This window comes from Juglans microcarpa x Juglans regia, chromosome 6D (genome assembly GCF_004785595.1).
Source record: "Juglans microcarpa x Juglans regia isolate MS1-56 chromosome 6D, Jm3101_v1.0, whole genome shotgun sequence".
In the NCBI taxonomy this organism is placed as follows: Eukaryota; Viridiplantae; Streptophyta; class Magnoliopsida; order Fagales; family Juglandaceae; genus Juglans; species Juglans microcarpa x Juglans regia.
In genome coordinates, this window is record NC_054604.1 from 31765698 (window position 1) to 31790656 (window position 24959).

Sequence of the window (24959 nt, forward strand, 5' to 3'; positions counted from 1 at the left end):
AAAAAAATAAAACTATATATAATTTTTTTAATAATCATTTTCTTAAATATTAAGTTAAAAATAAAAAAAATTAAAATATAAAATTAAACAGTCTCGATTTAGATATATAAAATCATTTTATTTCATCTCTTCTTATTATTATAATTTTTTTAAATTACCACACAAAAAATAATAAATAATTCAATATTTACAAATTTTAAAATAAAAATAATATTATAATAATATTTTATTTAATTTTTAATAAAATATCTCATTTCATTTTATTAAAATACGTAATTAAATTAATTTTTTTAAGAGATTTTACTAGTATTTTTCTTATCAAAATAATATATAATATCACAAGCAAAATAGTTCAGTTCGGTCGGATTAGTTTACCCTCTCACGTGGCTGTGGAACTTCGCTGTCTTATCTGAGACAATACTTCAGATTTTCACGGGCGTCGAATTACAATTTTGGAAACATAAAAAAAATAAAAGAAAAAGATTGGAAGTGACCGTCCGGTCCTGAGGCCGTATCTACGGATCTTCCAGAAATCTTCAGTGTGCAGACGGACAGCTGAAACATCACGCATCCGATCTGTTTTCGTATGCACGACGAGCACGAGGCGCATCCTGTGTTTGGTAGCTAGACCTAGTTAGGCTCTTACTTCTCATCTGAAACCTTCCGCCAATTAGCAATGATGCGTCAATTCACACCACATTACATGCATGCTTTACAAATAGACTCTCTCTGTGTTGAAAAATCTACAGTGCTGTCTGCGGAGTACTGAGGCCCCAGATGTGTTGTAAAACCGACAAATGCAAATATGTCGGTGCCTTGGACTCGACGACGACAAGCAGAGGGCATACTGCGGAGAACCAATAAATACGTACACTTCTTGGCTTTGGCTTTCTACGCCGCGCGCATGCATGCGCCTACCATGTTTTTCTTCGCGAGTTTCACGAGTTCCAGTACTACCCATCGCTGAATTTCCAAAATTTTACCATTTAAGAAATAGAAATAGAAATAGTAAAAAGAAACATATTATATAGTAGTAGGTTCACGTGTTTGGTAGTACTAATTGAAAGAAAGAAAATATTCACCACGCGGCAGTAGGAATTTAGAGGGGCCTAGCTAGGATTGGTTGTCTGGTAGACTGGATTTGGTCTAAGATTTTTGAACTAGAAGCTGGGTTTGGTGTGCTAGCTAGCCAGACTTTTGGGTCAACGTTGGAAACAATGTTTTGCCCCCCCTAATAAATGTCGTACTCTTTTCCGGGTATGGATGTTTGAGAGAACTGATATTGGCCTAATCAAAATGCCAGTGCTATCTAAATATTTACCTTATTTATCTCAAATTTATCTCTATTGGATTAGTCAAAGCAATAAGTCTATGGCTTTGAGCTACGCTACAGTAACAAGCACCTGCTGATCATAATTAGAGCATTTTTATTAGATTAATCAAAATTAAAAGACTTTTTTTTATAAATATAAGATAAATTTAATTTTTAACTATTTTATTTACATAAATCTCCATATTAAAATAATTATTTTTTTATTATATAACAATAAAATAATATAAGATAAATTTAATTTTGATTATTCACATCAAATCTCCACATTAGATTATACATTTATTCATTATATAGTAATGAATAACTAATTATTTCAAAAAAATTTAATTTTTTTAATTATTAATTTATTTTATTTTATCATATTTTACTATTCTACCTATTATATATTAATAATAATCATATTCTTATTAAATTAATATATCACTAACTCAAATTAATATACCAATTGTGATAAAAAGAAATAGAGAGAGAAATAATTAATAAAATATATATTTAATGTATGTATAGTAACCTTCAAATTTGAAAAAAATTTTAAAAGTCATTGTAGCTAAATTTAGAATTTAGTTAACCTATTGTGAGTATATTTTGCTATCTAATAGCTAAATACTCAATAGATTTAACTTTTAGTTAATCCAATGAAAATGCTCTTAGCGAGTTCCTGTACATAGACCAAACGAATAACTTATTCGACAAAGTCCCATCCATACCACACTATTTCTTTCCCTCGAAATTTTCTGTTTTGTTACCTGTTTCTCTCTCTCTTCTCTACATCCTACTCTTCACTCTTCACCATTTTCTCTTCGTCCTCTGTCCAAAAAAGCTAAGTTGGAAGTTTTATTGTTAGTGGTTTCTTCCCAGGTGCATGCAATTTCCCTCAATCTTGGTTTTTTGCCCTAGAGTCCCTCCCCGTCGCTACATACCTTTCTAACCCGAAAACCCTTCATACGACAAGGAACAAAGCATTAGCCATAGCTTGCCATCTGTATCCATTTTCTTGTGCCAAGGAAGAAAGAACTAGCCATAGTGTCCCTTCGTTTCTTTCCTGAAAAAATTCAATTGTAAGCAATTATGTGTACTAATATGCACATTCATTCAATATGATTAGTCAGAAAGTAGATTTTATTGAAAACAGTGCTAATTTGAATTTAGAATATGAAGGCAACAACATTAGTACGCAGATTAGTACACAAACTTTCTTGTACATAGCAAAACTCTTCTTTCCTTCCTTCGTTTTCTTGTCCTAGAAAATCCCAAATTCTACTGCTCCATTGCACCAAAGCTCAGTTTTGTCGAGATGGGTCTTTGGGATTCCTTTCTCAATTGGCGCCAAATGTGACTTCCTTTAGCTTTTCTTTTCCTTTTTTTAACCCTTCTTTATGTTCCTTCTTCTTGTTTTTATGCTTTTGATTTGTGGGTTTTGATTTGATTGTATGTGTTTTATTGAAAATTCTGCTCCTGTTTGGTTTGTCGAGAAAACACAAAAGAATAGTGAAGTTTCGTGATGTTTGTCTGATGCTTCTTTCGAAAATGTAGAAAGAAATATAATAAGTGCAAGAGACTTCTTTAAGTGGATTTGTGCTTATATTTGATCGTATGAGGAGCATATGTGGAGGAAACTCTTAATTCAACCCTTCCTTATAGAACATTTGGTCTTTGCTTTCCATTTGTTACTTGAAAAGATATAATAGTTTAATTGTTTGGTTCTAGTTGTGGCAATGTATGAATAATCACATAAGTAATTTTAGGGATGCGATTTTTTAGGTTTCAGGAGGAGGTGACCAACAAGTCTGAGGTCCATTTGATACCTAATTTTAGGCAATTCTGTATCTTTCTTCTCTTGAGTTAGTATTCATATGTTTATTTAATACACCTTATCTATATTCTTTAAAAAGGTGACCAGTTGCAAGCACAAGTTTCATTTGTATTCTTTAATGGTATTGCATATGACTTCATTTGAAGAGCATCAAATTATCCGCCTCTCATGGAATGCTTTTTGGTGGTGGGGAGAGGATGTTCACCCCACCATTTTAGGGTGTTAAATCCTTGGGAGTTGGGAGTTTTGTTAATTCTGTAATTTTTTTTCTTCGTTTTCTGGGGCTAGTACCTGAAAACTTGGGAGGATGTGTTTATTTCGAGTTTGCAATGGATTGAGATATTGGAGGTCAAGTATTTATTTTTCTTTGCAACTCATAGTGATGCTTTTCATCTGAAACCTATTTGGTTTATCCCCAAAGTCTCTTTTCTTTGTTTGGATGGCTACCATTGAAAGATATTTGAGGTTTGTCCTTGTAAATTGGTGTTGTGTGTAGAAGGGAGGGGAAACAATGGTGGGTTGGATTTAAGTTCCAAAATGTTTTGTATTTGCACTAAGTTTGGACTTTGGTTTGTGTAGGTTATGTTTTAGCATAGAAGCACACAAATACTCCATTGATGCAATACTATGGAGATGCATAGTAGAAAACAAATAGAGTGAGCATTTAGCACATGTTTGGGATCCTTATTTTCTCCCTTTCATTAGCGTGTGGTTGCTTTGGATTGGTTCTAAGCATGGGTAACTTAGGATTAATGGACTTAAGTGGTGGCGGTAGAGAGTTTTCTATATTTGGTTTGCCATGACAACTTTGTTGGTTGTTTTTTTTTTTTTTACTTCACATTTTTGTCCTTAATTTTCAGGTTCTTCTTCTATATTGTACTTTGCAACTTCTATATTTTTTGTAGATGAAAAATAATAGGTTGAGGAAAAAAAATAGTTAGAAAACAATAATTTAAGTATCAAATTAAATTATTAATTAACATATAGTTAGTGTAATTGTAAAATATGAAAAAAAATAAATTAAAAAATATTATTATTAAAAAAATAATATTACATTATTATTTTGACTAATCTAATAATTAGTTCAATGTAGATTCACATAATTAAAAATTAATGCTATAGCCAAAACTTGAAGTGAACTTGGCAATGCGCTAGCGCTGACAATGGCTCAAACTTTGTCTGACTATGGCAATGAAGTCTTCTAGAGAGGGACTGATGAAGAGAAATACCGTCCGAATTGATCAGAATTTTGTGCTGAAATCCAAGTGAAAAAACTGAAATGAGGTGTCCATGCAAAGAAATACCTCTAGAGTCTAGACTAATTGGCAAAATGAACCGGCACTTGCAAAACTCAAATCTCAGTTAATAAATATGTAAAGAAAAATAAGGATAATATCATTGAAGTTGAAAATAAATCTGGAGTGAAAAAGTACGTAAAATGGGAGTAGGGTACTGGAAAATCACCACCAAACTAGTCAGAACAGTGCAGGACAACCAAAAAGAAAACGAAGTGGGACCGTCGGAGAATAAATAATTAATTTCCTTATTTGGAGTTGGAGATCGCCTTCCTCGATCGTCAGGAAAATTGTTGCTACTTGGGTGAAATTACTTCTAAGACGGGTCACGGTACTACCGTGTCGGTAGTTCACACCATGAGGTTGCGTGTTAACGTTCAGATGATTTTAAACTTTAAACTTTTAATTTTTTTTTTTAAGTTGAAATGTATTAAATTTAACTTTTTAATAATGATATACTTATACTTCTTTTACTAATATTTTACTATTTAATTATTTTTCTTTTCTTAATTTTTACTATTTAGATCTGGATTGAAAATCTTAAAACATGACCTTATTGCATAATCTAAAAATAAATAAATTCAATTAATCAACGTAATTATATAATTTAATTAAAAATAAATTTAATTTTATAAAAATTGGTTTAAAGAGCAAAAGAAAGTCAATTTTATAAAATTGAATTTATTTTTAATTAAATTACATGATTGCATTAGTTGATTGAATTTATTTTCTTCTAGATTTTGCAAGAGGGCCATGTTCTGAGATTTTTAATCTAAATTCAAAGAGTAAAGAGAAAAACAAAATAGTTGAGTAGTAAAACAGAGATGTAAATGTACCATTGCCCTTAACTTTTTTATGGAAATTTAAAAAAGTAGTATGTAAGGAAACTTTCCCTCTTGTTGGTCCGTATAACAAGCCCATAAGGGACCTCGAAGGAAGGGAGAGAGAGACCAACTAGGTCCAATAACCCTCCCTTAAAAAGAGTCACTGGACCTCCGTCAACAGTACTCAGCCCATTAACAAAACCAATCCATGGAGCAACCCTCAGGTGGGAAAGATGAATGGTAGGGGCAGATGAGACTCGTCGCCCTGACACTTCCCAATGACACCTAGCCCTTCGGAACCTTTGCAAACAGGTGGGTGAAAGATGCAGGGGATCTTGATCTCCTGACAACATGCATGAAAAGGCTTAATAATGGACATTCGCGGGATAAAGTGAGCTAGGGAGCCAAGCCGTATTAATGACTCTGCTCCTCAGACTCTACGTCGTATTAAAGGATTCTAACTAGACAAACAGTTAAAGTGACATGAACTCTCTGAGGCAAGGTATGGATTGTCCCCACCCAAAAACTTGGTATAAAAGCCGACATCGAGTTACAAAGAACTTTTTCTGACTCTTATAAGCTCTCGCACAAATTACTAAGGAGATATACTAACTTATGCATCTGAGACTCATCGGTCTCCACAAAGGCCTCTCTCTTTGTGTGTTTTCTTAAGTGTACTAGTGCGAAGACCAATACTTCAGTTGCTGGAACCCGACCCAAATGTGTATAAAACATGACATTAACATAGTGAGTTTTATTAATGATTAATTTGAGATGAGCTAAGTTTGGTTCAACAACTAAACATAGCCTTCTTGTTGTACGTAAATTTTATTGTAATGACACATAGGGCTAAAAGAAAAAAACTTGGAAAACCGATGAACCAGACCGAATTAGTGTGTTAAAATCGGTTCGGTCAAGTATCGGTTTCAATTTTGCAAAACCTATTCAAAATAGATTTGCAAAACTTGTTCAAAATTGGTTTGGTTTCGATTTTGCTTTTCATAACACTAGATCGAATCGAACCGAATCAAATCAGTTCATATATATATTATTTTTTATATTATTATAAAAGAATTTTTATAGGATTTTTATATTATATTATATATATTATATGCTAAATTGCTAATTAATATAACATCAAATTTTAAAATCTTATTATTCATGTCTAATAATCTAATAGCAAAAATTCATACAATATTTGATATAATATATAAATTTTAATTTTAGAACGTAAAATTTTAATCTTAAGCATGAACAATAATATTAAGTTATTAATACAAACCTACTTTTGATATCTATATATATATATATATATATAAACGATAAATACATTTCTACACATTTGATCATATGTACTCATATAAAATGTGTATAGTCTAATTTATATAGACTATAGTTAAATTAAATATTATAAATTTATACTAGTATCTTTCTTTGTTCTAGAAAACTTTGAGGCTTTCATCATTAAAATTATACCGGTAAAATCAAAAGTTTCAGTTTTGATAATGAATCAGTCTGGTATTGGTTTTTCAATTCTCAAAATTGGTGTATATTGATTCAGTTAAAAAATATGTCCAAATTGGACCAATTATACCCCTAATGACAGATTCTGCTTTTTAATTCTGGTTAAAGAAAACAAATCGTTCTACCGAAATGCTTGGCTTTGATTCTTTTTTGAAGTTATTTCATATCATATAGATGAAAGAAAAATACTTTAGTTATAAAAAGATTCCACAAAAATAAACTTATAAAGTGACGTGACTTGACGTTGTATATTATATTGTAAACCTACATCAATTATAAAGTAGATATAATATATCATATGAAATCATGTCAATTTGTGTATTTACTTTTGTGAGATTTATTTGTGCATGCAACACTTATCTGGATGAAAATCTCCAAAACTCTAATTAAAGGCATTCAAAACTCAAAGGACCATTTAGAATCAGGACCTTAGACCAAAGTAAATACAAGGGTTAAATATTGCAAGAGAAGTCTTTGAATTATCACTCGTTTGCAATCAGCTCCCTGAGCTTTCAACATTTACACATTACATACTTTAATTTTAAAAGACTCGTTTTAATCCTAGCAGATTCGTTCATCTCCCATTGAAAAACTAACCCGAGATATCCCAAAAAAAATATGTTATTGGATGAGTTTAACGCTTCCATATATGGAGTGATCAACAAAGATCCAAATAAAATATGTTATTGGATTAATCCTGAATTAGTCATAAAATGGTATCAAGTTTGAGAATTATGGAACGACCTGATCCCAAGTTCGTTATTTTATCAGAGGACCTAGCCTGCCCTATATATTAGTATTTAGAATAATTATACATATACAACTCTTTTTACAACCGTATTTTAAAATGAGCATAACTCTTTATATAAGTGTAAGAAAGGGGCACCCATAGTGGGCACCCCTTCACCTTCTCTTGATGGTTATGAAGTGGTTCTTAAACCACTTCATGAGACTTGATGACTGGCCATTAAAGGCCAGCCGGGGGTTACACTTAGAAGGGCTATTTATATAGCCCCTCTCCCATTTGAATGATATACTTGCATAAAAAAAAAATGATCTCTCTCTCAAAATGGTTCTCTCTCTAGTCATGGCATCTAGGTTGTGGAACGTGTGAGTGTTGCTCTGGTATTACCACGTAGCACACTCCACCATCGATGCAAAGATCGTGGACGAACAATGACGCTAGATAATCCGTGGAACAACCGCACTAGATCCGAGATATTTCCTATAAGGTAATATCGCTTCCGCTGTGCATTCTGATCTAATATTTCTAACATTGGTATCAGAGCGCCATGGTTGTTCCCGATTTATACTTTGTCATCTTGATTTCTTTTGAGGAATATTTTTTCTATGATGTGATTTTTTATTCCAATGTTTTGTAATCACGAGCTGCCGAGGATGGTCATCGCAGTGGTAGCACTGCTGCACATGCAATGGCTGTTGAAAGCAACGGTAGGCCGCAGCTAGGTCTGTATTGTCCACAACGGCGTGTGGCGTTGCATCCGGCACCCAAGCACAGAGCCTTGCGCGCCCATAGTGGTGCTGCGCAACCAGCAGTGCTGCGCGAAAAGCATCGTCGCAGCAGGTGCTGCGTCACAAGCAACGTCGTGGGTACACTGTTGGTGCAGTGCTCACCCATGCTGAACATTGAACCGTGTTTAGCGCAGGGTCGTGTGCACCATGGAGGCGCATGCTTCTCCACAGAGGCGCTGTCCTTTGCTGCGCGCATGGTAGCACGCACCATGGTGGTGCTGCGGACTCTGCTGCGCGCAGAGGAGCAGGTCTCTCCAAAACACGGCAGTGAAGCTGCCTGCTATGGAGTCGGCAGCAGATGTTGGCTGAGAGGGTGGTGACAGTTGAGTGTATTGTCTGGTGCCTTGCGCTGCAACTGCTACTTTTGAAGCGTAGCCTACGCAGCACCGTGGTGGTGCTGCCCACTTGCACTGTGTGCAATGCGCACCAGGTGCAGCGAGGTGCTGCAGTGCTGCACACACTAGTGAGTGGTGGAAAAAGCATGCACAGCGCATCACACACAGATGTGTGACGCTGCCATGGTGCAGCGTTGTACACAGTGCAACCCACTGTATGGGGGCGACGCTGCCATGGCTTGGCGCCTCTGCCAGGACCTTCGGAGTCTTGGTTAAGGGACACCCAGTGCAACTGGCGGCGGTTACATTTTTTTTTTCTTCCGTTATATCTTCAGTAATCGTAGGTTACATTGAGGAAGAAGATGAATAGTTCTTATTTTTCTTTTGTGTTTCATCTATATGGACTTGGGCTATGGGCTTGTTTCAAATTTTGTTTTGGGCTGTTATGTTTTATTTACTTGGCTCTGGGCTATGTTATGTTTTGTTTTTTATTAAATCAAGTTTTTCGGCCCGGCCCATGTATCTTTTTCTAACAAAACAAAAACAGGCTTAGTTTGGGCCATTTTTAAAAACTCCGGCCCGTATCACATCCTGTTAAGGGTGCTTGTAGATTTGGGCCGTGAGCCCAGCAGGCACAGGCCTGCTTTGCAGTTGGGCGCCCAAGAAGGTGCGGCCCATTGGCTGTCTAAGAACAATTTTTTTTTTTGACAAAATGCTTGGGTGGTGTTTTGAACCCAAGACCTCACACACAATGATTATAAGCTCAACCATTGGGCTAGAGCTTATTGTTAGTGTGTATGTTAATTTTAGTTATTTATTCAGCATGTTATTGTGGCATAAAATATTTTTTTTTTGAAATATTTTTGCATGTCATTATGGTTATTAAATACATACTTGCCATGATATTATTTTTGTCACATTTGTTTGGCATTTTATTTTACGTTATAAATTGCCTAGATTATTATTTTTGTGAATAATAATTATTTGAATGAAATATGATGATTATTTTTTCATACATGTATTGTGATTGCATGTGATTGTGAGCTTAATTTATCACTTATATTGTTAGACTATTTTTTAGAATTGTCTTCAGTTTTTTAGAATGTGATAAATTAGAGGATTAAGTAGCCCGGGTTTGATTAGTCTATGCTTCTGATTGGTTCAAATGAATTTCTTCGATCAGAGAAGAAATTTTTTTTATGTGACTAACTCGGTAGATTGCTTATCCTAGTGGGAGTATGGTTGAGATTAATTTGGAATTAATCTCCTATACGATATAAATTTGCGCGAAAATTAAATTCGAAATTAATAATTAGACATTGAGGCGCAAGAGATGATTAGGAAGCTTAGCGAATTTTTGATCTTGCGACATGTATTAATTATTTTTGTTCTGACTTAGATTAACGCGACAAATTTCTTAAATGTGTGTGCAATTAGATGTGCATAGTTTAGTAACTTTGAGATAACCATGAAGAAAGCCTTGAGATTATTTATACGACTTAATCGTCGCATTAATCTCTTCTATGAGCAGTAGTTGGAAACAAATAAAGATTATTGTGAGTGTTAGATTGTCTTAGACCATCATTATTGTGAAACCTCTAAAAGGTTTAGAGGAAAATTAGAAGTGCGCGTAGGACGCTTGCACTATAATTTTTTATGGAAGTTGATGGGATCAACTGTCAGATAGAGCTAAACCACTATTTTACCTTTGAATCTTGTGAGTAATAACAGCAGTTGCGTGTTGTTTTTGTAACGCAAAGATTAATTGCTCCTATATTTGAGGTTGAGCATATAATCTTGAAGCAACTTAGATTAACTCACAGATAAGTATATACCCCCTCTCTACTTGCTAGTATGTTTGGCAAGTCAGGACATTAAAATTTGAGTGTGCAGGAGTGTTGAGGACATTCTTAATTGGCACATTTATTTTTTAAAGTTCTTATCAATGCACCTCTATGTGGTACTAGCACTGGTAATCTTGCTTAAGTTTTATTTCTCTCTAGCGAGAACAAATAGGTTCTTGCAGATATATAAACTTTGGAGTACCCGTTGAGAGTAATGATACCAAGCACCTTGGAGGTTTGCATGGTAACTGTGGCAAAAGTCTGAATAATTAGGTACGACTTAAATTAAGCCTAAAAATCTTGCTCGTGGTTGCATTGATGCAAGACAGGTTTTAGGCTAAAATAATTTCTTACAAAATTTTTCTTTTCTCTCCTATAGTGGATTGGAGAATATGAAAAATATTGAGTATGCAAGAAATAAGGATATATCGCTAGTTAGCGGCTAAAACGTCGAATACTGCATTTGTTGCAAAAAGCAATATTTTTTATTAGTGCTTTTAATGCGATATTAAATAAGTCTAGACCTAATTTGATGTAAGACTTCTTGAAAGTAGTGGTGTTAGTGAGAATTCCTAGAGGTTTAGAAGTTGGATGGTCACTCATTGACTCAGTGGTATTATTTCTCGGGTGGGGAAATAATATACTAAAATATGCCATTGAGGCTTAGGATGATGGGTGTGAGCTTGAGAAATTGAATATTTTCTCGCTAATGAGATCCCTCTCCTTGGATTAGTAGAGTCAAAGAGAAAAGGCAATATGAGCATTTTCTATGTGAAAGTTCCTATACATGCATACTAAGGACTTTGATAATAAATATATTGTTTCATCATATAAATGCGATCCAAAATTTTTTCTATGAAAATATATTTTTCAATTAAATTTTTTTTTTTAAAAAAAAAATCGTAATCGTATGAGTTATATGATGAGAACAATTATCTCGCAGTTTATTGACTTGCTGAGAATGGTGTTATAAATGAATTATGGCGCAAAGCAGTTGTTATATCACACTTGGGTTGATGTAATATGGGGTTGCAGCCTTAATTTTGATTTGTCGTCCTTATATCGAGTTCATTCGCTTTTGAGAAAAGCTGAGTGACTATTTTGTGCAAACGTGAATTCTATTAAAAATCGAGAGGATCTCAACTTGATCATTTTTTGGTTGAGTCAAGAAAATTACTCGTATTTTCGGCTAGGGTGGGGAATTGTAGATTTTTGTAACACTTATTTTTGGAAAGAACGTTTTCATAATGTTTCATTCCACATTACCTTAACCTTAATATTTTTGAAATTATTTTTATATAAGATCGCCGAAAATAGTGGGAGTATACCTTTGAGTTAAGGTGTACCATTAGTGATAGTGACTCCCAAAAGTTATAGAATATAAAGATTCCTCTTAAATAGCGTGGTAGCTTTATATCAATATTCTCTCGTCGTTTAGAGACTAGAAGAGAATATTTTGTAATATCACTCCGCTAAAGATATTGAATTCACATAGTAGGAATCCCAACATAGAATCTTAGATTTGCTTCGCTTATATGATCCGATCTGGGGTTGTTGATCTAATTGATAGAGGTATAGATCCATCTCTTGGCACTATTTGAATTGCATTTAGATAGCTATTGATCGCATATTTATTGAAACTTTTCTTGAAGGTGTTAAATAGCTGATTCTCAGAGGAAAATTAGATGGTTCGCTTTTGTGATGTTTAGGCATGAAGTACTTTGAGCGCATGATTGTTGCTAGTACTATTTTGGTACACAAAGTGAATGAATGTTGCTGGTGCTGTTTACATGCGGCCTAAATAAACCATCTATTCAAAGATACCCAATGTAACTAGTCGTTTTTTATTTAAACGACCTATTGAATAAAATGTGGTTCTTTGAACGTTATTGACAATATTAGAAAAGTGTCATCATAAGAGATATTGTGAACTGGTTGTCTTAAATAATTAATTGTCGCCTAATAAGAGGTTTTCCATACTACTAGGTGATGAACATGAGTTTGTGAAAAGAAGCTCAGGTTTCATGTCTTGTGAGACTGTTTATAAGAAAAACAGTTTCTAGGAGCTCTTGTTCAAAATCCATAGACAATTATTGAGATAGAAAATACTAAAGAATCTAGTTTTGTCTATACTGTTTGGTGTTTCCATTATGATTTGCTCATGGGAGTTAGAGGTTAAGATTTTGTTAGAGGGTAAATATGGCTTACTTTGTTAAGTGAGTTTGTGATGCGATTGTCGTTAAAAGTAATGACTAGACTATTATGATTGTCTTTGGGGGCAAAGGCCCTAATCGTTTTACCCTTAATGAAAAATAAATTATGATTATCTCACATGCTTTTGTTGAGTGCAAGAGATTTATATGAAACCTTGAAGTCGCAAATTAAGTTTGCTGAATAACATTTGAGGTAACCTTGTAGATTCTTATAAATCGCAGTTAGACTTGCTGACTAGAATCTACGGCTTATATTGTGAGTTTGACCTAAATGAGATTCGCGATGAGTCATCGCTGACTTCATGGTTGTGCAAAGGACTTTTACATGTAAAAGCTGAGTCTCTTGGTAGGAGCATGTTTTGAAAAGTTACTACACATTAGAATGTGCATGGAGAGAAATGGTCATTAAACACCACTTGAGAGTTGCGGTTTAATAATTTGTTATTGACCATGTGATTTCTCTGTACCTCACGGTATTGCTCGTCATGCATGATACTGATGTGTTTTATGATCATGTGGCGTGATTAGAGATTAGAAGCATTCTTTGGTAAGCACACATATTCACCATAAATTTAGGAGTTATGGTGAAAAAGGTATATTGACAGGCTTAGATCGGCTCACTCACATGAGCGATCGCCTTTGGCGCTATAAAGAGATAGCGAGCAAAGATGAGACAATGTGTCACTCAGTACTTGTTCAGAGAGGGATAAGTTGTAAGACACAAAAGATATGTCACCTTAGTGGGAGTTAAGATGAGGTCTAACGACTGTGCATGGTTTCCCACAATCCATGTAGCCTGTGATTTAGCCAGATGCGAGATCCTCTTTGGCGTTTTGGATAGCGAGCAAATGGAGGGACTCGGGTTAGGCGCTGAGATAGTGACTAGACTAAGATCTGTACGGTGTATTGAGATTAGATATACGCTTTTTCTTCGGAAAGAGAAATCCACCGTAACATGTATTTTATATTACATGTGCTTTTGCGACCAACAGTAGAGGTGAGTGAATGGTTCCCTGCTTTCTCACCGTGTGAGTCTTGTAGGTCATAATTGATGACTTTAATTTATTTATGCCCTTAGGAGACCTTTGACTATGTTACGAGGTTGATGTTTTAGTGTCTGCTACTTTGGCATGTTATCTATGGCCATGTATGATGCGGTCTAAAGAGGCATTGCTGGGAAAGCGACTAGACTGAAACTAAATGACATGAGCGCGAAGGGAAGACTTTTTGGTAACACATCGATAATGGTGTGTACTCATTGCCGGCAAGTTATGTTGCTTCTTGGGAGTTGCGATATAACTGTGAGTACATCATGTTTTATGGAGATTGAGCATTGCTCTGAGTCATTTGGACTCGAGAGGGATTAGGGATGCTTGGTTTGATGTGACCAAATGAGTCGGGGCATAACGAGACACTTTTAGGGATGTTGCTATGCTGGTCTTCTCTTGGAGAGATTTGGTATAGTGCTCCCATTTTTCTTTTACAGTTGTGCTCGATGGTCACACGGCCTATTTGTTAGTATGAACAAGATTGAGAACATATTGAAGGATGCAGACCTGAGGTCTTGCCCACTATGTGTGAGTGGGAGATGTAAGAAAGGGGCACCCATAGTGGGCACCTCTTCACCTTCTCTTGGTGGTTTGAAGTGGTTCTTAAACCACTTCATGAGACTTGATGACTGGCCATTAAAGGCTAGGCAGGGGTTACACTTAGAAGGGCTATTTACATAGCCCCTCTCCCCTTCGAATGATATATTTGCATAAAAAAAAATGATCTCTCTCAAAATAGTTCTCTCTCTAGTCATGGTATCTAGGCTGTGGAACGTGTGAGTGTTGCTCTGGTATTACTACGTAGCACACTCCACCATCGATGCAAAGATCGTGGACGAACAATGACGCTAGATAATCCGTGGAACAACCGCACTAGATCCGAGATATTTCCTATAAGGTAATATCACTTCCGCTGTGCATTCTGATCTAATATTTCTAACAATAAGGATAATGATAAAGTTACTAACCTCCTACTACATATTTACTACTATTTTTGTATTTGATTTTTTTTAATTTTTTATTTTATTTAATGGTTAATAAAGTGATTGTTAGTAAAATTATATATATTTTTTAATTTTTTCTTAATAATTAAGGATGTTAAAAAAATACTTAAAAGAAAATAATAAAAAAAAACTTCAAATATATTATAAGTAGTAAATAGGTAGTAAGAGGGTAGTAACCCTATCATTACTGGCCTTTATATAAAGTGACGTTACTTTTATAAGTTATTTTACAAAAAATCTCCTCATTTAAAATATAATTGTATAAAAAGTTGTAAAAAGAGTTGTATGTCAATAATTTTCCTAGCATTTGAGGATTCATTATTATTCGAAGTACTATACCAAGCGTTACAAGAACAAATTAAAAAAGTACCATATATAAGTAATCAACACTAATAGGGTCCAATACCAAAAACTTCCTCCAAGAATATGAGAGCTCATGACTGCATGCAGAAGAACGCAAACCAACATCATTTGGAATTACCAGCATGCATGCATACGATCGATCGAGGTCTTTCAATGACCTCAAATAAAATTGAAATAAACGAGCTAGGGAATAATGATTCTTTGAGTGGTACTGCTTGCTAGCTAGTGGAGGATTCAACAACGATAATTTTATATACCCTTGATCGAAGAAGATCGGAGAAAGTCTTTCTTTTCTTGAAAAGCAACCGGACATATCTGCTCGAGTACTTCCTCTACTAGTACTGTTTTGGCTACAGCTCGAAACAGGCAACTAGCTTATATATATATACACACGTATGTTGTATGTTGTATGTATGTATGTATGTTGAGATTATCCAAATGTTCCAGTATTGTAACGTAACGAAACTATCTATTAATTCATTCAACAAATTGATTAGTCATTAATTATGTAATTATTTAATAATTAAGTAATAACGTAAAGTAAATAAATTACGTAATACCAAAATTGGTATCGAAGGAAAATCCTTTAAATAACTCTTTAAAAGTAAAACCCTATGGGAAAACCAAACAAAAAAAATTAATTTTATTATTTAAAAATCAATTACAAGTAAAGATCAATTACAATTTTTTTTTCAATTGACACTATTACTTGACCAGACAAATGATTCATTTGTCTCTACTGCAATAGCAGTCAGAACCTATGACAATCTTCAAATATTGATTTTTCTCCTGAATTTCTAGAGGCTGAATTACGATCACTCCATATCAATCTTGGATCAACGATCACACTCTTTGAGAGAAACAGTATGAAAATTCTCCAATGAATTTTCTCACAAAAATATGCACTGGAAAGTGTTTTAAAAAATATCCAGAACTGAATCTTTGAATATCTTAACCAGTATGATCCCTTAAATAAACAATCTGATAGGAATTTGATTTGCAGTAGGACTCTGCTGACGGAATGAGTCTGGTAGGAATTTGATCTGCAGTAGGACTCTATTGACAGAAGGGCTCTGTTGCAAAAAACTCTGCCAACGCATCTGTTGACACCTGGTGCTAAGTCTTCTTAACAGATGTAGTTTCCATTCAAATTCTTCACAGGATGATTCTAGATTCCTTATAATTCGGATACATACACTCTCGACTTATCTCAAACATTATCTAACAACCTCTAGATAAAATCAAAATAACTATATATAGATAAAGTCAAAGTGTTTTACATTCATGCAAATTACAAAACTAAAGATAAGATAAACCTTATCATCTTATTTATTTACTCATATCCAAACTTATTAACTTAGGCACCTAATTATAGTCAAACTTTTACATCTACGTATGTATTTAGCTTAGATCGAGCACATAGCAGTTTTAAGTTTCTGTAGTACTGCTCCTTCGGGTTGAAACTGCAGCAGTACTCGCGATTAGGGCCGTCATTCTCTGGATTACATCTTGAAACGATGGACGCTGTTCTGGATTACTGCTTGTTTTTAAGCGAGCAGAGTTTAGTTCAGCATGGAAATTTAACATATGTAATATTAATACAGATCAGAAGATTAAGGAATTAGCTAGCTAGTTGAAAATGAACGTACGTACGTACGTACCTTTGCCAACAGTCTTGGATGATGAATGCTATCGGGGGATCAAGGCCTTGTGGTAGGTCTAATCTTCTATCCATGAATCCTACAACTCCAACAACCTTTCAAAATCAAAGATCAAAACGGTCTCAGATCGAGAAGCATTCCAAATAAGAGCAGTACTAGAGAGCTAGAATCTGTCTGTACGTATGTTTGCAGAGATCACCTCACCTGTAAGGAATTTAGATTGTTCCATGGAATGGATTCTGTCATTAGTTCCCACAGGATGACACCAAAACTGAAAACATCAGATCTGCATATAATAGAAATTAAGAACGAATTTCAATATTTCAATATCCAACATTGTTTTTCGTGGTCATCCTGATCATTTAGTAGCATGCTCATGGCTCAACCCTGCCCCAAGATCAGGAAATCAGCGAAATTAAGGAACTTTTTAAGATCAGTTTCTTTAAAGTACTTTTCGTTTGAAGGTTCATTTCGAAGGACTTCTGGGGCCATCCACTGAGGCTGTATTTAAGTAAAAGAAAAATATAAACAAGTCAACGATATATGTCACCGATAAAAGTAGACATTGCAATACGTACAAATATAGGATGAACTAGAACGTACGGAGGAGATTTTACATGAAAAAAATAAATAAATAAATTGAAAAGTTCAGGGAATAGATCAGATCATTACTGTGCCTCTCCCAGATCTTGCTGTTAGAAATGTCGAGTTCTTTAGCCTTGAAAGGCCAAAGTCTCCAACCTGGAAAATTATAAATCCAATGACTAGTACTATATAGAATATATATGCTCAATCTGCCAGCATAGTTTGTTAAAGCAATATGAGAACTGCTATAGATATAAAGAGATTATGTAAAAGTAATCTCACAAACTGACATGACTTCACGTGATGCGTTAGATTTACTTTAAATTAAAAGTAATTTTATAATCTAACGTACTGCATAAATCACATCAGTTTATGAATTTACTTTTGTGTAATTGGTAAAGTATTTCTCAAGCATTAATATTATTTGTACCTTGACAGTCCAGTTTTTATCAACAAGCAGGTTAGAAGATTTTAGGTCTCTATGTACTATTGGTGGATGTCTGTGGTGCAAATAATTCATTCCTCTTGCCTGCAGTAAAATATTAATGGATTGGATTGTGCTAATTCTAGAGTTCTAAAAGCAGCAGTACACATACATAAAGACAGGCTAGAGGGAGTAGAGAGATCAGAGAACTAGAACGTGCACGCGTACAACATCAAGAGCCATCCTCAGACGCCGTCTTATGTCTAATGCCTGACTGTTCTTGTGAAGAGTTCTGAAAAGGCTTCCTCTGACCACGCAAAACGAAATCAACGTAAAATACCGGCATATATTTTCTTGCAAAAGAGAAGACAATATATGCACATAGTTGGGCTCAATATTAGATTCATCCGAACTACAAAAGAGAAGTACTGCTACAGATTTAATAAAAAAACCAAAACTCGTATAGTTTCATATGATTAGTTAGATATGATTAGTTAGACCTATTTTATAATAAAAATAATGTTATAATTTAAAGCAAAACGTCAACCCACGTGAGTTCGTGAGCTTACTTCTCTCCGCAAAATCATCCAGCATATCCCCGTTAGTACGTTAATAAAATATCATCTCTAGGTGGACTTTGTTTACTTATTATATCAGTACTCTTCTGGAATTAAAGTTAAAACACTTCATTACCTGGGTAGGAACTCTGTGACAATTGCAAGCCGCTCCTGTGTATATACTGCTCCCATGAACAGCAGTACATTTGGATGTCTTAGTCTCTTCATTATATCAATCTGAAACATATAATGCAAATGAGATTCAAGGATCAGGTGCTTACTTACATCACCAAAAATTACAAGCTGCAATTAAAAGTTAGCTGTGTCAAGATCGAGTACCTCTTTCATGTAGTCCTGTAAAGTTCCCTCGCTATATTCATTTCCCAGGTAAACCTTAATGGCAACATCCTGATTATGAACACATGACAGCCATTCTTCTTCTTAAGGAAAAAATATTGATTGAATATATACTCTTCGATCAGTACATGATAGAGGAGTTTTGGGGTTAAAAATTACCGATCCATTCCAAATTCCACGATAAACAATGGCATAGGAACCTGTCAGCAGGAACAGAAACATCAGACATATATTTTATATAAGATTAATGTCCACCAACGTTTCTAGATCAGCACATTCAAAATTTCTAAATGAGCCACTGAAGTTTGCCTTGCCCAATCTCGTCCCCGAAGTATAGGTCTTCCCAGCGAATCTCACAATCTACTAAAGAGTTCGACTCATTCTCCCCTTTGCTTGATGAGCTTCCATCGCTGCCCATCGTCTCCGCTGAGCTTGGGAGCCGTTTATCATCTTTTTGTTCTTGCATTTCATCTTCTATCTCCGAAGCTTTCAAGTTTGAAACTTGGAGTTCCATTTCCTTCGCGTCGACTTGGCAGCCTATTCTTGGCAATGGATCTCCAGGTCTCGGTAATCTAAAACACTCAGTACACTCCCCTAAAGCGGCTACATGAAGAGAAGTCTGATCTTCAAATTCATTGGGAGACGTTCTATGCCCATTATAGTATACATTAGAATATGTTCCCTCAGCTACAAAGCAAGAATCTTTTTTGTGGGGGCTCTCTCCCTTATCCTCTGTACCCCTAGTACTGTAGTGGCATGAGGCTATTTCCGTCGAATCTGTAGCATCATTTTCTTGAATAACTCCATCATCTTCTTCTCCACGTTTCCCAGTTCCCTTAATGCGCAGCTTTGCCAAGACCTTTGCTGCCTAGAGTCATATCCACCAATTAGTATGGCCTTTATAAACGTAGATCCAAAGCAAAGAGAACTGGAAAGAAAATTACAATCTAATGAAGTAGACATGCATGCACGACATGGCAGTAGTACGGTACGTACCATTTAACGCAATTAAGTTCATATCATGCAGATGATAGATGAAGATACACAGACTTATAATAAATAGTAAAAATAGCGTATCAAAAGGTGAAAGAAAAATGATCTAATTAATCTTCTAAATCCCCTTGTCAAAAATACAGACAAAAGAATTTTATCTGTAGTCCATTGATAAGGAGACGTACTAGTGTACTGGGCCTCTCTGATTTAGCACCTTCAGTGTCTCATGCAGTGTCCTGGTCCGTGTGCATAGACGAGTCACATGCACTGCAGTACGTATAATCTCCATGCCTCCGCAATAGAAATTTTGAGGCCTGAATTAAGTCCCGCAGCATATATATAAATTAATGTTACACCACACTTCTACATTAACGTCTATATTTAATTTTCTAGTTATACCAATAACGATCATCAATATTACTACAAATTAATTATTAGGAGAAATTAGGACGCGTTTGGATTCATAGATGCAATGATTTTAGATGAAATATAAAAATTAAAAAAAATATTGTTAAGATATTATTTTTTTAATATTATTATTATTTTAAAATTTAAAAATATTATAACGATGAAATAAAATGAAATACTTTCTAGATCCAATCGATCTATGTGAATAAATAGTATAAATAATAATTTTAAGCACCAGATTGGAGACAGAAGACGCAATCTGTGGCACTGGAGAATTAATTGGTGGACGTGGGTACCACTGAATCCCTTTCAAGTTTAACCCCTGCAGTACTCTGGCCGGTTGATGACGATCTTGGCCGGCACGATCCTGATCACGTGTTCTCGGGTTCTCGGAACATATAATACTGTTAAATAATGCAGCATCACTTGAAACAGTGATAAAACCAGCAAGCACACCATCCTCATACAAGTGGCTTTTTGTCACTATCGCCATAAATATTTCACCGGACCTCTTCTTATATGGAAACTGACCTGACCATGATTGCCCAGTACTGCTCAAGCTGTCCATGATTTTCTGAAGAGGTTCGTAGTATTCTTCATCAACTAGGACTTCGGCAACTTGTTGTCCAAGGACTTCATATTCTTTCCATCCATAGAGCCTTTCGGCTGAATGATTCCTGCAATACGTGTCCTTGTTGAGATAACTGCAGCCAGCCACGTGTGATAATAGTAACGTGCAAAACAAGCATTTAAGTGAAGAACTAATTCGTTCCTTATCGTATGCCGAATCTATTGAAATGACTACGATCGATATAATTCCTATACATATATATATATATATATATACACACGCATATACATACTAGGAAACGGCTGAGCTACATTAACTTTAGGATGCACCTAACATAATGATTTAAATAAAAAAAATAAAAAAATCAGTAGGTTATTTTAATCAAATTAATAATATTCAATATTAATATTAATAAAAATTATATTCTAATTTTAATATTATATATTGAGTGTTTTAAGTATTTTATTAGTTAAATTTACTTAAAGTTGAATTTTACAATGAGAATGCTCTAAAACGTTTATGTTGATCCAAAGAGTAAAGTCATTTTAATTTTTTTATTTAAAAAAATTGAAACAAAAAGAAAGGAAAATGAGTGTACTGTCAGAACAAAAAGAACATGAAAAAGAGACGTCAATTCATCTGCGCTGTGAGGCTATTAAAGACCTTTTGGTAAAACATGATCATTCATCAAATTTTACAAAGAAGCTACACGTCAAATGACCAAGGGTCTTAAAAACATTTTGGTAAAACATGATCGTTCATTAAATTCTACAAGGGAGCTACATATCAAATGGTCAAAGATTTTAAAGGCCTTTTGGTAAAACAGAACTTAATGGAAAAAAAAAAAGTTAAAGGAAAATAACAAAAATTACTATTTACAATTAGATAGCTACTTATTATAATAGAGTAGATATATAGCTGGCTTTACTAGCTAGTAGCTAGATTGGCTCCAATAGTACCATATATCAATTTTAAACTTCTCGAAAATTATTAGGGATGTAAAAAAGAAAAAAAAGTTGAACCGACCGAACTAGTGGGTTTGGTCTGGTTTGTAACCAATTCGGACATTTGGTATTGATTTTTATATTTTAAAAACCAGTTTGAGGCTAGCCTATATATATATATATTTTTTTTTAATTTTGTATATTATATATAAAATATGTTCTATATAACTTTTTATATTATATATAATTTTTAATTTTAAACATAAACATTAATATTAAGTTATCAATATAAACTTACTTTTGATATATATATATATATATATATATATATATATATAACTTATGTAGTGTCATACATTCGTGTAAACGGTAAATCGGAAAAATCGAATTGGATCAAAATCGAAAAAATTGAAAGTTCTTGTTTTGGTGATGAGTCGGCCCGTATTGATTCTTAAATTTTTAAAATTGGTGTATATCGATTTGATTCCAAAATTTGTTCATAACCGAACTAATTACACTCTTAAACATCACACATAATGCCCAATTTTACTTATATATTTAAGTAATCAACGGAATTTACCAGCATGATAACTTTCATAACCAATCTATGTGGATTGTTCAATGTAGGACTGGAGCTTTATTTGCCAACCACAATAAATGTGTCTATGCCAACCACTCACATGATATACTTGTAAGGGGGGTTTTCCCCCTATTGGCCGTATAGTAAGCCCATGAGGATATGGAGAAGTGAGTCAAAAAACTTAATCAAGCTAAAAAATCCTCCTCTAAAAAGAGTCAGTGAGCTTCTACGGAGAATTCGACCCATGAGCAAAACCCGCCTATGAAGTAACCCACGTGTGGGAAAAGTGGACGGTAGGGACAGATGAGACTCGCCGCCCTAACACCCCCACGATGACACCCAACCCACAGGAACCTATGCAGGCAAGTGGGCGGGAGATACAGGGAATCCTCGATCTCTTGACAGCAGGCATAGATGGGCTTAACAAGGAATGTCCGTAAGGCAAAGTTAGGGAGCAGTGCCACATTAATGATGCCACTCCCTGGACTCTATGCTGAATTAATGACACCACCCCAAAAGCCATACCACATTAAAGGTAAGTGAATAGTTGAAGTGACATGGACTCCCTTATGACAGGAATGAGCTACTCCAACCAAGAAATCTAGTATAAAAGTCAACCCCAAGTATAAAGAACTCTCTCTGCTTCCTCTAAGTTCGCACACAAACTACAAAGGAGATATACTGACTTAAGTATAAAAGACTTCCCGACCTCCACAAGGCCCCCTCACTCTCTGTGTTTTATTAAGTTTGCAGGTGAAAGGACTAATACCTGAGTTGCTGGAATCCGACTCAAAGGTATACAAAACATGACATTAACAGTACTTATCCATCCTCATCATCTCGACCGTCCATGTACATATAGTAACATATAGTACTTACATAGGTTGTTCAGGCGCGTTAGCATGTAAACAATGAAGAATTAAGGTTGACGATCGGATCACGCCTTTTCTTTTATTGTAGGCCGGCAAGATTTGAACCTAACACAATCCTAAAACCTTAATTATGCCCAGTATATACCATGCCTATGATCCGGCCAGCCTCAACGTCTAAGTACTTGAATTTGAGTAGTAGAACAGATTGGGACGTTCCATAACTCATCTTAATTAAGCTATATATATATATATATATATATATATATATCTCCCACAGGATGAAAGAAATTAAAAACCATAAGCAAAGTTGCTTACAAATAACTAGCTCTATCATGGGCCAGTACCTGAGCCAACAAGCGGCGGATTGGGAGTTCGGCATCGACCTTAAATTCCATTCCTAACTCTTGTTTAAACATTTTCACACTCGATTGAAAGATCGATCGAAAACTATTATTTAAATAGCTTACCTTCCTATTCAAAAACCACCACACCGTAATTATATATGAATCACAGTACTCACTGTAACACCCAGAAACCAACATGGGGTAAACCAAACAAAGCTTATAAACAGAATAAACCTATTGTCTAAGTTTTTGATCATGAGCCTTTTCTTTGCCACAAATCTACATTAATAAATACATACCAGTATAGGATCTCCCCGGAAGAAGCTCTGCAAACGTGAACAGCGTGACCCATACACTCCAAAGCCCTCCTATACGGACTCCCATCAACGAAGAACCCCGGAAAACCACCACACCAGGAGTCTAAACCAACTTCCTCGATCCCCACCTCCATCTCTCTCTCCTCCTTGTTCGTCTTGATCTCTTGCACCAGCTCGTCCAACTGCTCTCTCAGCCTCGAGTGACTCGCCTCCAAACTCTGGCACCGATCGACCAGAGCTCTGTATAGACTCGTCTGTGACTCGTCAACGTCCATGGAGGTCCCCGGAGCCTCGCCGGCGGATGTGGGGTGTGCAATGCGCATAGTGGTGGTGGTCTACATTATTAGTTTATTATAATTATTGGGTGATGCTAATAAGAAAGGGATGAAATTTGACGGTAAATGCTTTTTTTTTTTTTTCAATTATTTTTATATATTTTTAAAAAATATAAAATATCAATTTCTTAATAATCACTTCTATAATTCTTAAATAAAAAATAAAAAATAAAAAAATAAAAAATTCAATCCATTACTTTCATCAATAATTTTTATCTAGCCTTTTCCTATAATTATTATTGATATAGAATGGCATCCACGGCTTTGTGTTAAAAAATTTTGTATACGAAAGCGTGGCACTAACAGTGATTGCCACGTTTCAGTGGCCGGCCTGGGATGCTTTCGGGTACTGACAGCTGTTGCGTTTGGGGAAGCGGTGGCGAATGGGGACAGAGGATTTTGAGATTCGAGGCATCCAGACAATTTAAGAGGAGAGTTCGCTATTGGTCGATGAAACTGGACTTCTTTGTCCGGTTTTGTTTCGGTAAATTTACGTGAAGAATCCTAAATCTTCTTATTTTTGTCGCATTTATTTTGCTTCAATAATAATGATATATACAAGTATAAATGTAGCGTAATATTATTATATATAATTATAGAATGTCTAAATACTATATAATTGTTCTAAAAAAATAGTAAAATTTATTATTAAAAAATTAATTTTTTCACGTGAGTTCCGTATTACTTATTTTTTGAACAAAGATTATGTAGCGCTTATGAATTTCACGATTGTAAATATCATTTCTCATAAATATATAAGTTTTTTGAAATATTTTTGTAAAAAAGTGGGCTTTATTGTGAAAAGTATGAACAAAGTAGACTCCATTCAAAAGAAAAGTTTTTTTTTTATTAATGTTAGATACAGTCATGAGTTATGCGTT

General features: G+C 34.8%; 1 protein-coding gene across 1 annotated transcript; it reads right to left on the reverse strand.

Moving 5' to 3' along the window:
* Positions 1-16558: 16558 nt before the first annotated feature.
* LOC121235540 lies at positions 16559-24144 on the reverse strand. Its single transcript, XM_041131886.1, has 15 exons — positions 23726-24144; positions 20412-20792; positions 19922-20021; positions 19445-19582; positions 19024-19396; positions 18874-18914; positions 18697-18765; positions 18494-18594; positions 18029-18107; positions 17807-17905; positions 17464-17532; positions 17243-17292; positions 16996-17077; positions 16780-16886; positions 16559-16667 (listed from the first exon to the last, which is right to left on the reverse strand). Exons 1-15 carry the CDS (start codon positions 24064-24066, stop codon positions 16559-16561), a joined length of 2139 nt encoding a protein of 712 aa, XP_040987820.1. The 5' UTR covers positions 24067-24144.
* Positions 24145-24959: the final 815 nt, after the last annotated feature.